Raw genomic sequence first — 14,019 nt, forward strand, 5'->3', positions numbered from 1 at the left:
ATGGAGGGAAGAAATCTCCCCAAAAACATTATTTGTGGACTGGTTGGTCTCAGTCACAATGGAACAGCTGGGAAAAGGATGGAAAATTGGGTGAAGAGGAGAATGGAGTATAGTGCAAGTGAGCATGACAGTCTGGATGGAAAATGGGTAGAACTTTAAAAGAGAAAGAAGCAAAAGTTGGTGGATGAAATTCAGTGGTGGAGTGGTATCCATTAGGGCTACATGTAGGCCACTTCCACACAGCTGTAAAAAATCCCACATTATCTGCTTTGAATTGGGTTAAATGGCAGTGTGGACTCCTCAAATAACCCAGTTCAAAGCAGATATTGTGGATTATCTGCCTAGATATTCTGGGTGACATGGCTGTGTGGAAGGGCCCTGAGGCCCATTCCAACCCTGTCATTCTTTGATTGGAGCCCCCGGTGGTGCAATGGGTTAAACCCCTGTGCCGGCAGGACTGAAGACCAACAGGTCACAGGTTCGAATCCAGGAAGAGTACAGATAAGCTCCCTCTATTAGTTCCAGCTCCTCATGCGGCGACATGAGAGAAGCCTCCCACAAAGATGGTAAAAACATCGAAAACATCCGGGCATCCCCCTGGGCAATGTCCTTTCATACGACCAATTCTCTCACACCAGAAGCGACTTGCAGTTTCTCAAGTTGATCCTGACATGACCAAAAAAAAAATTCTTTGATTCTATAACTTGTTCCAGAATGTTGGGGCTTTATGAAAGCATTACTGATTTTTTTAAAGCCTAAAGCAACACACATCCCAAATTATGTTGCTTATCAGTTTTTTTGAAAAATCGAATATATACAGCTACATTTCTGTGCATGTGCATTTTTTTACACAGAACATTGCTTCCCTTTAAGTTGTGCCCTCTTCTAAAATATTTTGTCTCAGGATGTTCTTCATTTAGAATCATTCTGGCCCTCATTTTAGAGTTGAGATTGAAAGGTACATTTTACCATAGCCTGGTAAGGACACATATACACACACATTTATATGCACCAGTAATTGCAGCTTCTAAAAATTGCATAGTATCTTGTGTGCTGTTGTCACGATGCTGCTTCTTTTTCCAACCAACGTGGCTCTTTGCGCTTTGGAACAGTCATGAATCTTTGCCATTTTTTTCCCTCCTCCAAGACTGTGCCCTCCGGTCCACAAGAGAGGAGGAGAATGGCTGGTTAATAAGAAATCCAATTTTGGATTTTTCCCCAAGATTCTTGAAATACTTCTCTTTCAATCAGAAAGCATTTTTGCAATTTAGGTTTGAGCTTTGTCTGCTTAGACGCAAAATTTCATGTCTTTTAAAAATTAGTTTCTAATAAAGGTCATTATTTTAGGAAATTCTTGGTGAAACTCCTCTCATATAATTTTGGATACTGAGGGAAAAGTTGTGAATATTTCAATTAAAAAAGGGGATGGGCTAAATAATAAGTAATGTTAGGTTCTTGTGGGTTTTTTCGGGCTATAAGTAATGTTATTTGATGATATGTTACATTGTGTTTTACATGTGCTATTTTTTTAAACTTTGTCCTGAAGTATGTGCTTCCTTATAGTCGAACAGCTTTAAATATAAAATGACCATATAATATGGAAAAATACTTCCTAAAGTGTGGAAACTTTCATATTTTCGGAAAGTGGAAAGCCATAGCTATGACATGGAGAGAGACGAATCCACAATACTAAGTGCAACTTGTGTTGGCTTCAAATGAAATGTGTTTGCAATGGTTTGAAGCGTACATTGAGATCGTATGGTTCCCATTCTATTATTGATTGCATAACTTGTACAATAGGTTCCATTGATTTTTCATTGAATTTCCATCTAATAATCAAGCTCAGCTTTGGGACGTTCTTTTTCAAGCAGTGCTAAATCTAGGCATTCTGTCTCAGCGCTCCATGTATGTTCTGATTCATAGTTGAGATTCCCATGCATGAATACAAACAGATGAGGGAACAGAGAAGTTTTAAAAGATCCACAAAATCTGTGCATGCACAAAAGACCCTGAGCACACAAGGGGTTGCTAAAATTGCAAGAATATCCCTTTCGTATTGTCGAAGGCTTTCATGGCTGGAATCACCCAGTTCTTCTGAGGATGCTTGCCATAGATGCAGGCGAAACGTCAGGAGAAATGCCTCTAGAACATGGCCATATAGCCCGAAAAAACCCACAAGAACTGAATATCCCTTTTTTTTGCAGTTTTGACTATTTAATTCCAACTATAAGTCCTTTAACAATAATTTGTTATATAGTACTTTGAGCTTTGGACAAGGGGATGCTAAAATTGCAAGGATATCCCTTTCCTTTGCAATTTTGCCTATTTAATTACAACTATAAGTTCTTTATCAATAATTCGTTATATAGGAATTTGGGCGTTGGACTACAACTCTAGAGACCATGGTAGGATTCCCTAATCAGCCATGGAATCTCACTGGAAGAGTCACACACTCTCAGCCCCAGAAATCTTCATGGTAGCTTCACCTTAATTGCCATATGTCGGAAATGAAGGCACACAGCAGCAATCTCTTCTTATATTTTATATGAAATTGAGAACTAAAATGCATTTTAATAGCATGCTTTAATTGTCCCTAAAGCTGTAAACAACTCTACTTCTTTTAAAGTGTAGTAATCCCAAAAGAGAAGCAAGCGAGTAAACGAGAGAGAGAGAGAGAAAGAGAGAGAGAGAGAGAGAATTATAGCAAATGGTAATACAGCAAGGATTCGCTGGAATTTAGGGAAAGCATGCATTGTCCCATCACTTTTGTTCTCTTTTTGTTTTAAGAAAAGGCATGCACAAATACACTTTTTGCTCTATACCACCCTCTGGTGCTCCACCTGCACAGGTGCTTTGCTAGTTTGTGCAAAAAACAATACATTCCACCTTACACTTTTCTAATCTTGACATTCTACTCTTGCAAGGCTCCTTCCACTTCCAAGTTCTCTTTATCACGCCTATCTCCCCCAAATGATTTTGCTCCCTTAATCTTCCCTTAGTTCCCCTCTCACCAGACACACAGAGCCAAATCATATCCTGTTATACTCCTCCCTCCTCCTGCAGAATCTCATTCCAATCTCGAAAACCCACTGGTTTTGGGAAGGGAGGTTTTCAGGGTCCATGCTTTTGTGATTGGTTAGAAAGGGGCTTGGCTTTGCTTCTCCAACTTTTTGGGAGTGGGTGCCTATGTGTGCAGTCTGTATGCGTGTGTTGGGGGGGGGGTGTTGGGGGCAGGCTGGCTTCCTCTGATTGGCTGAGGGGCTGGCCCAAGATCCCCCCACAGCCCTCAGAAGCAAGTGAGAGAGGGATCCTCCTCTGGGACACTGGACCGTATAAAAGGGGAGCCTAAGAAGTTGACAGAGTCAGTAGGAAGTTTCTGCTGGGGTCTGGAGTGGAACTACATAAGTCAGACCGTTCCTGTATGACTGGACACTAAAGCAGAACCAAGGATACAAAGAGTCTTCATGTCTAATATTTAGACATGTTCAGCTTTGTGGATTCCCGGTTACTGCTTTTGATAGCAGCAACTGTTCTACTCACCAATGGCCAAGGCGAAGAAGACAGTAAGTACCATAACTTACATACCTCTCAGCACTGCGTATGCGCTCAATAGCCATTTTTGTGTCCGTTGGGATTATAAGGAGATGGAGGAAAAGCCTTTCCACCCAGATTATCTCTTTCTATCTCTTTCGAAAGAAATGCAATGTTGTTTCCTTAAAATCCAAAATGCATAAAATCCAGATGTGGAGCAAGCAGAGGGTCAAAGCATTTCTGCGGAACTATTTGCGCAAGGAACAGAGGCGAAAGAAATGTTTTGGGTTTTGTAAACTAATTGAGGTCCCTGTTGTATGCTCCTACTTCGCTCGGATAACCTAAAGATAAGACCGAGTAAAGAAAGTGCATGTTACAGCTGGTTTGGAGAAAAGGTCAATGTATGTTCATGACCTTCCGAGAGCATCTGGGATTGGTATGAAAGCAAGGAGAGAAAGTTTGTAATATCTGGGTAAAATTAAATGTTGTATTCCATCAAAGTGTTGGTTCCATGGAAGTGTCCTGTGCAGGAAAAAAAACACTTCTAAAAGCAAACTTAACCAGCTGTGTGTAGCCTTGGGCATGCTTCCTTTGGTTTCTTTTCCTCCCCCTCCTTCCCTTTCTCCTTCTCTCCTTCCCAAACACATCCCTTGGGGCAAAGCAACAAGTTGGATCAATTAGAAGCTCTGCTCTGTCTTGCCAAGTTCAGCAAAGGAGAGGGCGGGTGGGACTGGGAGGGGATTATCGTTGGAGGGGGACAGGAAAAGGGAGGGGGAACTACAGTGAATGATGGAAAAGTCATTTTGCATTCTTGGAAAGCTAGAACAGAAAAGTTGTGAGGAGGGAGAGGAGGGTAGGAGAATATTTTCCTGCCTTGTTGTAGACATCTGCAAAAGCCATCAGGAGAGTATTAGGTTTAAAAAGTGGGGGGAGCTTTGAGATGATTCATAAGGAAAATGTTTCAGCAACCTATAAAGCACAAAAGTCTAGACATCACTTCATAGACAAAGCCATTTGGATGGTAAAGGATTGGAAGGATGACTTACTTTGGTTAATAAAATCCAGTAGCGACATCTAGTGGTCACCGGGAGGTTTAGCTTTGCCTTGAGCGCTCTCATTGACTTAGCCTTACCTTGGGTGGGGTTTTGGAGAATGGCCTTGAACAAGACACACACTGGACAAAGATGAGCTCTTTTCAGTGTCAACAACTAAGGATGGTTAACTAGCAAGCTCTTCTCACCCCTAGTGGGGGTCGAAAAATCAAAATACCAACAGAGAATATGTGAAATGATGATATCTTGTATCCAGATGTGGGACTTTTGCTGCCATCTAGTGGTTGATGTAGTTTCTTTGCCACATTCCAGGAAGATCTTGGTAGATGTGAATTTGATGTTTCAAAGTAGTTGAGGCCCTTCTTTTTAACTGTAAATCCTATTGAATCGTGAATTTTCTTTCATCCCTCCTCGCACTCATAAAGTAAAATCTCGATGAATTAGGTCAGGAGCGTATATCAAGAGTCCAGGGCTCTGTTTTAGAAGAAAGTCACACTGTCCTGGGAGAAACAATTGCAAATCCCATATTTCCAGTTTTCTTTTGAAAAATAAAAAGTGATAGCAAAATTGTCTTATTCCTTAGTGGCATCTCTCTTCTGCATTTCTCTTCTTGTTGACATGCTTGGCTTGGATAGTCATGCACTAGTCCACCAAATAACGATTTCCAAACAAGCTGGCATAAGGTATTGGATAGTGAGGAGGCCATACATCTTGCCCGAGAAACCTCCCTGAAATGGTTTCCACCTGCCGATTGTTCCTCCCTCCAAAATTGTTTGCAGTAGATCCGATTTCCTGAGGACACATGATATCAACGGGATACCATTTCTCCCCCTGCATGGGTCCTCCTTCAATTTGAATTCCAGACTTTCTCCCTCTATCTCTTTTTTCCTATTCAGAAGGTTGTTAATTTCCTTCTCTTTTTGCCTGTGTGTTTGGTTTGGCTTCAGCTCCAGAGCGCTGAGGTTACCAGTTGGATATAACAACTGGCCGGAGGTTTTGTTTAAATTCCAAAGCAACTGGAAGGAGTTATTGAGGGGCTGGCTCGTTTCCTGTGTCCTAGAGTTTACTTGATGAAAAACAGATGAGGTTTTAAAACACACACACACGCATGCAAAAGTCAATGTATGCGGAGAGTGGAGAAAAAGGGAGGCCCACAATCAAGAAATAAATGGATGAAAATAGATTTGGTTTCCAGGACAGTCCATCATAAACTATATTATTCCATTGGCTTCTCAGTTGCTTCATCTATTCTGTTGATGTTTCTTGGCTTTCAGTCAACCTTCAGCAGTTCGCCCATGCATCTTGCTTCTTTTGTTGTTTCTTTCTTTAGTTCCATCTAAAGGAAGCTGCACACAGGACGGACTAAGGTACAATGACAAAGATGTTTGGAAACCAGAACCCTGCCAGATCTGCGTTTGCGACAGCGGCAACATCCTTTGCGACAACATGGTCTGTGAAGATCTAGACTGCCAAAATCCCGAGATCCCTTTTGGAGAATGCTGTCCAGTCTGTCCTGAATCAGGTACCGGCCTACCCTACACTCTTCCATCCTGCCCGTCCATAATTGTCCACTATTTCTTCCATATCTCCATCACCAATCCATTTATCATGTCACTCAATGGGAGTCCTACCAAGCTACTGAAAAAGCTGTCCCTCCACAAGCATATTTATTCACACTCAAGACTAGTCTTACTTAAACAAGCCAATTTCACTAATTCACTCATTTGCTCAGACAAATTATTTACTTTCCACTAATGTATCCCAATGTCCACCAAGTCACCTATTTCCTCTATTTTCCCCCTCTTATTCAGTAGTCCATAACCATTGAATCAAACATCAGCTATCCACTCATATAGAGATATATTGTCTACGTTTTTCCCGTAAGTCTGTTCATTTTGATGTATTGTTGAAGGCTTTCATGGCTGGAATCACCGGGTTGTTGTGAGTTTTCTGGGCTGCATGGCCATGTTCCAGAAGCATTCTCTCCTGATGTTTCACCTGCATTTATAGCAGGCATCCTCCGAGGTTCACCCATGCATCTTCACAACCTCTGAAGAAGCCTGCCATAGATGCAGACGAAACGTCAGGAGAGAATGTTTCTGGAACATGGCCATACAGCCTGGAAAACTCACAACAACCCTCTGTTAATTTCTCCAGTATTACCTATTCACTCACCTATCCTGTCATCTAGAGGCCCTTCCACACAGCCATATAACCCAGAATATCAAGGCAGAAAATCCCACAACATCTGCTTTGAACTGGGTTATCAGAGTCCACACTGCCATATGTTCCAGTTCAAAGCAGAAAATGTGGGATTTTATTCAGCTGTGTGGAAGGGCCCTTAAGGCATTGTTTTCATTTTGAATCACAACATTCCATTGCACCAGTCTAAGATCAAAGGTTTGATCTTCGTTTGTGTATATTTACTAATTTGTATTTAATACAAGCATTTGTGTATAAATGCATTTGCATATGTTCATTGCATGTATGCAGAAAGTTGGCAAAAAGTAAAGGTCAGGAAGGATTTTCAGAAAGAGTGCAAAGGAGTTTAGACTATGTCATTGTCATCTTAAATTTAGTAGACCTTATGGGCAGATTATGAGCAGTCATCTGGCTAGAATTTTGTTTATGGAATGTGGATTTTTAAAATTATATCCTTTAGATCACTAGTTGACAGTTCCAATAAGAAGAGATGCTAATTTTATCAAAATAAACTTAGGTCCTGTAGCCAGAAGACAAGCCTGGATTGATCTGGATTGAGTAAACCCAATAATAATAATAATAATAATAATAATAATAATAATAATAATAATACACTCAATAACAACAACAACAACAACCTTGATTGTACAGCCGACTTGTCAATATCTAGCATATATATCGTGTTTGCTGTGTTTTTGTGTCAGTATAATAAAATAATAATAGCTGTGGACCAATAAATCAACTGGTCTACAGTTGTAGTGTTGATTAATGCGTTCCATTTATATCAGTGGGTTGATTCTATACATTTCTAAGTCTGGATCAAACACATTGAATGAATTGAGCCTGTCCCAGTGGAATTTAGTAGTAGTTTGATTGTCTTTGTAATGTTTTGTGGATGACAGTGATCCATACCGAAAAGAGATGTTTTCATATTCATCACAGTCCTTTTCCTTTTGTATTCAAGGCGGATCTGTTTCCTACCCAGAAACTGGAGTAGAGGTAAAGTATTTTCTTTTTGGTTTCTTTTTGTTTTGGGGGGTTTTTTGGGGGGGGGGGTTGCAATTTTAAATTCTATTTCCATTGAATGTGCTGATTTTGTTGTATTAATCACAATTATCTTCCTATTGGATAGGGTCCTAGAGGAGAGAGAGGCCCAAGTGGAGACACGGTAGGTATTTGTAATTATGCTTTAGTTGATGGTATCTTACATTATAATGTTGTTCTTTTTAAAAAACAATAACAACAACAAAGTAGGAGATAGGATGTCAAAATGTTGAATAAAACAATCATAAAATTTGAGACACAATTTGAAATTTTGAAATTTCCATTTCTGGGTGAGAAGATGTCTTCTCTGCTTAGACTGTTCTTTCCAACACTTTTCCATCTCCATCTTGTAGGACGCACATTACAGTTTGCATTAACTTGCTTTTACAACATCGGTTGAAAGATTTTTTTGGGATGAAAAAAAATGCAACATTCCCAAAACAAGCCCCATTCTAATGCTCTGCAGCAATTCTGTATGCCCAACTGTTGTTTCCAAAAATAAATGCATAAATAAATAAGGATTATGATCACTTTGGTTTCATTCATTATCATTCCACAATGACTTGATCCTCCAGAAATTTTGTGCCCAAGTTTCAGTCTTGTTCTCGACTTTGGGACAAAGGAAGAGAGAGAGGTCTAGCTAAGCTATTGTTCGCATTTATCCTTGGAGAGGGGTTTTTTCAACAAGTTCTATAAAGGAGCTATAGTGTCAACATGTCCAATGGTGTCTTCTCATTGTCTTTGTCTCCAGGGACCTCCAGGCCCACCCGGCAGAGACGGCAGTCCCGGAAAACCTGGACCCCCAGGCCCTCCAGGCCCCCCTGGTCTCGGCGGAGTAAGTTGGCTTTCTCCAGTTAACTTGATTATTCCAAATTCATATTTAAGAATAGCTTTGTAAGAACCTTAATAATGTTCTCTCTTCTTTGTCTTCTCCTCTCTTTCAGAACTTTGCTCCTCAACTGTCTTATGGTTATGATGAAAAATCCGGTGGCCTGTCTCTTCCTGGCCCCATGGTAAGTGTTGATGCTTTCTGGAAGGTTCAGGAGAAATGTTGCCTAAAGATTTTGGACAGGAAGAAGTAATGTAGGAAGCCAGTCTGAAAGGGGAAATGGGTAACACTCTAGAAAGTGTCAACCAAAGACTCCATTGGGATCTGCTCAGTTCCTTAATCCGCAGGGCAAAATGGAGACATCATAAAAACGCAGATACATAAGATATGGGTATATTTTGTTTACTGGTGCTAGTTTCATATGCTCACCAAAGGAAAAGCCTATCTTCCTCTTACGAAGAGCCAAAGATATCCCCATTTTCCCCTGAGGATAGATTGTAACAGAAAAGGCAGAATAAGAATGTAAAATCTTCTTTTCATTGCAGAAAAGGAATGTGAGTTTATTGAATTGACAACCATGATGTCTATAATATTTGTGGTTGTGTGTTTATATCACGTGGGGACTTGTCCTCCAGATACTGATAGATTCCAGTCCCCACTCACTGCAACCAGCAGGGTCAGTGATCAGGAATGATGGGCCATATAGTCCATCAAATCCCAGTGGGCTAGTTTCAGATTTAGTCGGAATACAAGTATTGAAATCAATGGCTTTTAAGTTATTGATGAGTTACTTAAGTTCTAATTATTTCAATGGATCTGCCTAAACCTAGATCCAATCTGTAATTTCCACCAAGTGTTGAAAAATACATTTCACAGCATCCCTATAAAATAGGTCATTTCAGAAGTTGGAACTGAGAACTGAGACTGGGGGGGGGGGGGGGTCGCGCCTTAAGTCTATAACTGGGATATGATAGTTCCAATTTTAAAAATATGTACTCATCAATACACATTCAAATGAAGCATCGGTGTAAGGATGCACAAAGTCAGTTCACATACATTATTACTTTTGCTGAATTTTCTCCCTGCTTCTCTTAACATTGTTTGCTTGAGTAGGAAACTCTCATTTTGTGTTATTGATCCACTTTAAATAAACAATTCAACATCAAAGATCCAAGCAGCTGGGAATAGCTGTAGAAGCCGATGCAAGAAGGATGGGTTATTTAGAGAATATGGAAAAGAAGTAATTCAGCAAATGACGTAAAGGGATACTGAAACCTAGCTCATAAGAAAAAAAGAACTTGAAACAATAAAGTGATGTCAAGAAAGTATTATTTTCAGGGCATGCCTTAGGTGCATGGATATTGATTGAAGTCAAGACAAGATGTATTTCTTCCTTTTTTTAGGGTCCAGCTGGTCCCCGTGGTCTTCCTGGTCCCCCTGGTGCCCCTGTAAGTACTTTTCTCTCTTTTCTTGGGAAAAGGGTCATTTAAAAATGCCTTTAGATAGGCATATAACTATTTTATGTGAAAGTAGGAATCCATTAGTAGTCTTCCATTACTTAAAACAATGCTCAACACACTAATAATCCAAGTTTGTTTGTTTCTTGGGCGATGAATTGAGGAGTATAATTTCCATTGACTGAGTAAGGATTCTGTATTCTGTATTCAGCTTTCGATTGTCGAGAATACCAGAAATATTTTGGAGAATATTAAAACCTCTACTTAATTGGTAGTGGTTGCAGAGTTGATGAATCTAACTAATCTGAGCACAGAATGCGACACTGCTTTGGAGATTCTTTTTACATGTTGCATCAGTAGTTGGTCCCCTCTTGAGTTACCTCTTCCATTCACATGAATGTTTGCAAGATTTTGAGCAGCCAAGAACAGAAACAGATTTCTTTGCCACGTCTACTTTCCTCTATTATATAAGATAGTCATAAAAACATAGAATCCTTGAGTTGGAAGAGACATTGTGGGCCATCCAGTCCAACCCCCTGCCAAGAAAATCGCATATCTGTGTTACATATCTGTGTTACATCTTTAATCACAGGGACCAAAATCCCTATAATATAGAAGATGGCCCTGTGTTTATATGGGGTCTTAAACCATGAGGACCAAAACGTGTGCCCTACATTGGGCCACAGGCACCACCTCCTTCCCAGAAATCTCTTTTCAAACAAAAAAAAATCACAGAATCCATGGATTCTTGCAGCAACCCTCTCTCCAAACAAATAGCCCTAGTTGGTCTTTGATGCCCTTTGCTTATGTTCAGAGGTAGCCATCTTTTATTTCTTTGCATAGTTCCCATGAGATCTAACTTGAGTTAATTGTTATTAGGGAATTCATTGGGATAATGGAGCTCCCAGTGGCACAATGGGTTAAACCCTTATGCCAGCAGGACTGAAGGCCAACAGGTCACAGGTTCGAATCTGGGGAGAGCACAGATGAGCTCCCTCTATCAGCTCCGGCTCCCCATGCGTTGACATAAGAGAAGCTTCCCACAAGGATGGTAAAACATCAAAACATCCGGGCGTCCTTGCAGATGGCCAATTCTCTCACACCAGAAGCGATTTACAGTTTCTCAGGTCATTCCTGACACACACACAAAAAAAACAAATTGGGATAATAATATGAGGTGTAGGGTGTCAGTAAACCAGCGGGGTCTCAGTAAAAAGCCCAAGAGAGCAGAAGATAACAATATGGAGACAGCAGTGGAGACAGCGGGAATGGAGGTCTCAATGTTGTTGGAATTGTTAGTGTTCTTCCCTAAAGTACTCAAAATACGTTGGGTTACAATAATGCAGTCCTTTTCTTCTAACATAGGTGTATTTTTGTTCTTCCAGGGCCCCCAAGGTTTCCAAGGTCCCCCTGGTGAACCCGGAGAGGCTGGAGCTTCTGTGAGTACCATCTGATCTTTTTTTCTTTTTTTTTTTCTTTTTCCCTTTCTTTTTGTGCTTGCATTATTATTTTTATTGCCAAGCAGAACAGAGCAGGAATCTCCTTGTTCATTGCAGTTCTCATATTCCGCCACATGGGGGAGCTTGGGAACACAGTGCCATGCATAGATCCTTATTTGGATCCATTTTTTTCTAATATCTGGGTTATATAATTGGGAGGGACATGAGAGAAAGAATGTCTTGTTGCTTCTGATTTAAACTCATCTTTTTTTTTTCTTAACAAATTCTCTAGGGTCCAATGGGTCCCCGCGGTCCAGCTGGCCCCCCTGGAAAGAACGGAGATGATGTGAGTGACTTTGTCTCTCTTCTGGAGGGGAGGGAAACTCTTTTCTTTGTAATAATCCAAAGACAGGGTGTGTCCAAAATGTCAAGCAAATCATTGGCATGAAAGTTGAAATTGTTCCATGATGTTCCAGTCTTGCACTATCTCTAGAAAAATGACATGGTATCAAAATATGTAGATAGAGGGTCCTTGCCACCTTCAGGAGCCTTTCTAAGGGTGTCTTCCATTAGAAACTGCAACACTGTGCACTGATGATATTAACTCCTTTGGATGCATTGCAGTCTCTTTGCTCTAGTGCAGTCTGTAATATCAACCTCCATTGAGGTTGCAGTCTCTTAACTCCATGCCACCTACCCAATGGAGTTTCACCAACATGTCTGATTATTTCTTAGAGTCACAGAATCATAGAGTTGCAAGAGACCTCATGGGCCATCATGAGGGCCATCATCCTAGTCCTTGCTTAAAACAGGATCCCAATGAAATCAACTCTATCAGGTGGCTCTCCAACTTCTTTTTGAAGATGTCCAGAAAAGGAGACCTCCACCACCTCTCTTGACGATTGCTTGCATTACCAAAGTGCTCTCAGTGTCAACACGTTCCTTCTAGTATTCAGTTGAAATCTACTTTCCTGTAACTTCAGACCATTAGACCTGGTCTTGCCTTCTAGGGCAACAGAGAATAGGCTTGCTCTCTCCTCTCTGTGATAGCCCATTACGCCATTTACCATCTTTCACTTCTGAGCTGGCTATACTTGTTGACTTTATGAGACTGGCCCAAAATCTTCAACATCAGTCCATCATAGGATACAAAAGAATCTAGGTCATCCTTCACAAGGCCAGAATCTCATTCAATAGTTCCCCCCTAGTTAACAGCTGTAAAGCATAATTGTTTTGGCACTGGCTTAGATCTTTTCTTTTCTTCTTTCCCCAAGGGTGAAGCTGGTAAACCTGGCCGTCCTGGTGAGCGTGGGGCTCCTGGCCCACAGGTAAGATCTCTTTTCTTCCTGGTTTGCAAGAACATGATGGGATGGCTATCAAGCACCTGCCCTATTATGAAGCATCACAACTTGAACAGCTATCCAATTTATAGAAAACTTTGGTAATGTTGCCTTGAGAGAGCAACTTGTGTTTCCTTGAGAGAGCAACGCAGCTACCAACACTTGTAGTAGAGCAGTGGTTCTCAACCTGTAGGTCTCCAGATGTTTTGGCCTCCAACTCCCAGAAATCCTAACAGCTGGTAAACTGGCTGGGATATCTGGGAGTTGTAGGCCAAAACACCTGGTGACCTACAGGTTGAGAACCACTGTAGTAGAGCCTTTGAAAGAACAAGTTGAGCTAGATACAGTGACTTTCTGGCCCTTCAGATGTTCTTAAGCTACAAATTCCAGCATTCCTGGCCATTCTGGAAGGAGCTAATGAGAGTGAGAATGAATGACCTTGAAAAGATCATGTTGCCCACCTAAGAAGTGGTAGGGAGCATTGATACAAGGAAGCTTAAGCATCATAATTCTTCCCACCACCACTCCACTACTTAATGCAAGTGCAACATAGAAGACTCACTATTTCAACTCATCCTCATAGTAATAGGCAGTTTCCTCAAGGCAACAAGGTGATCATTTCACAATAAGGAAGATTTTGAAACCACATCTGAACTCCATTGACTCTGTTAACTGTATTAGGTGAATGCAGATAGATTGAGAATTGCGAGCTCTTGGTGGGTAGTTCCATCTTGAAATCTTTCATTGTGAGTTGTATTCAAAAGTAATGTTCAGGGAGCCATTTTTGGAGGATAAAAGTGGGCCATTAAGATGGTCCAACCAGAATGCAGGTAATCTGCCCCAGTTGAATCTCTCTGGGGTTTTTTAATCATCATCCTACAAAGACTTTTGGTTCCTGTTAAAATACAGATTAAACATGCATCAATCATATGCCAGTGCATGGCATGAAGATTTCCCATCTACACATAGCCAACAGAACTAGAAGAACAAATTCCTCTTCTCTTTGCTCTCTTCTACATAATTTATTGTTCTTTTCCTTCAGGGTGCCCGTGGTCTTCCCGGAACTGCTGGCCTGCCAGGCATGAAGGGACACCGAGTAAGTACTTACCAATTCTTCAACCTCTA

At 40.8% G+C, this 14,019-nt stretch overlaps 1 protein-coding gene across 1 annotated transcript in view; it reads left to right on the forward strand.

Moving 5' to 3' along the window:
- The first annotated feature begins 3,316 nt into the window (after nt 1–3,316).
- COL1A1 (collagen type I alpha 1 chain) overlaps nt 3,317–14,019 on the forward strand; it is a 46,155-nt gene continuing 35,452 nt past the window's right edge. The window contains exons 1-11 of the mRNA XM_060780820.2: nt 3,317–3,563; nt 5,914–6,105; nt 7,750–7,784; nt 7,918–7,953; nt 8,581–8,664; nt 8,774–8,842; nt 10,062–10,106; nt 11,501–11,554; nt 11,847–11,900; nt 12,829–12,882; nt 13,937–13,990. Of these exons, the coding sequence (XP_060636803.2) occupies nt 3,482–3,563; nt 5,914–6,105; nt 7,750–7,784; nt 7,918–7,953; nt 8,581–8,664; nt 8,774–8,842; nt 10,062–10,106; nt 11,501–11,554; nt 11,847–11,900; nt 12,829–12,882; nt 13,937–13,990 (759 nt within the window). The 5' untranslated portion in view covers nt 3,317–3,481. The remainder of the gene's footprint in view (nt 3,564–5,913; nt 6,106–7,749; nt 7,785–7,917; nt 7,954–8,580; nt 8,665–8,773; nt 8,843–10,061; nt 10,107–11,500; nt 11,555–11,846; nt 11,901–12,828; nt 12,883–13,936; nt 13,991–14,019) is intronic.

The sequence above is a fragment of the Anolis sagrei genome, chromosome 6 (genome assembly GCF_037176765.1).
Source record: "Anolis sagrei isolate rAnoSag1 chromosome 6, rAnoSag1.mat, whole genome shotgun sequence".
Lineage (NCBI taxonomy): Eukaryota > Metazoa > Chordata > Lepidosauria > Squamata > Dactyloidae > Anolis > Anolis sagrei.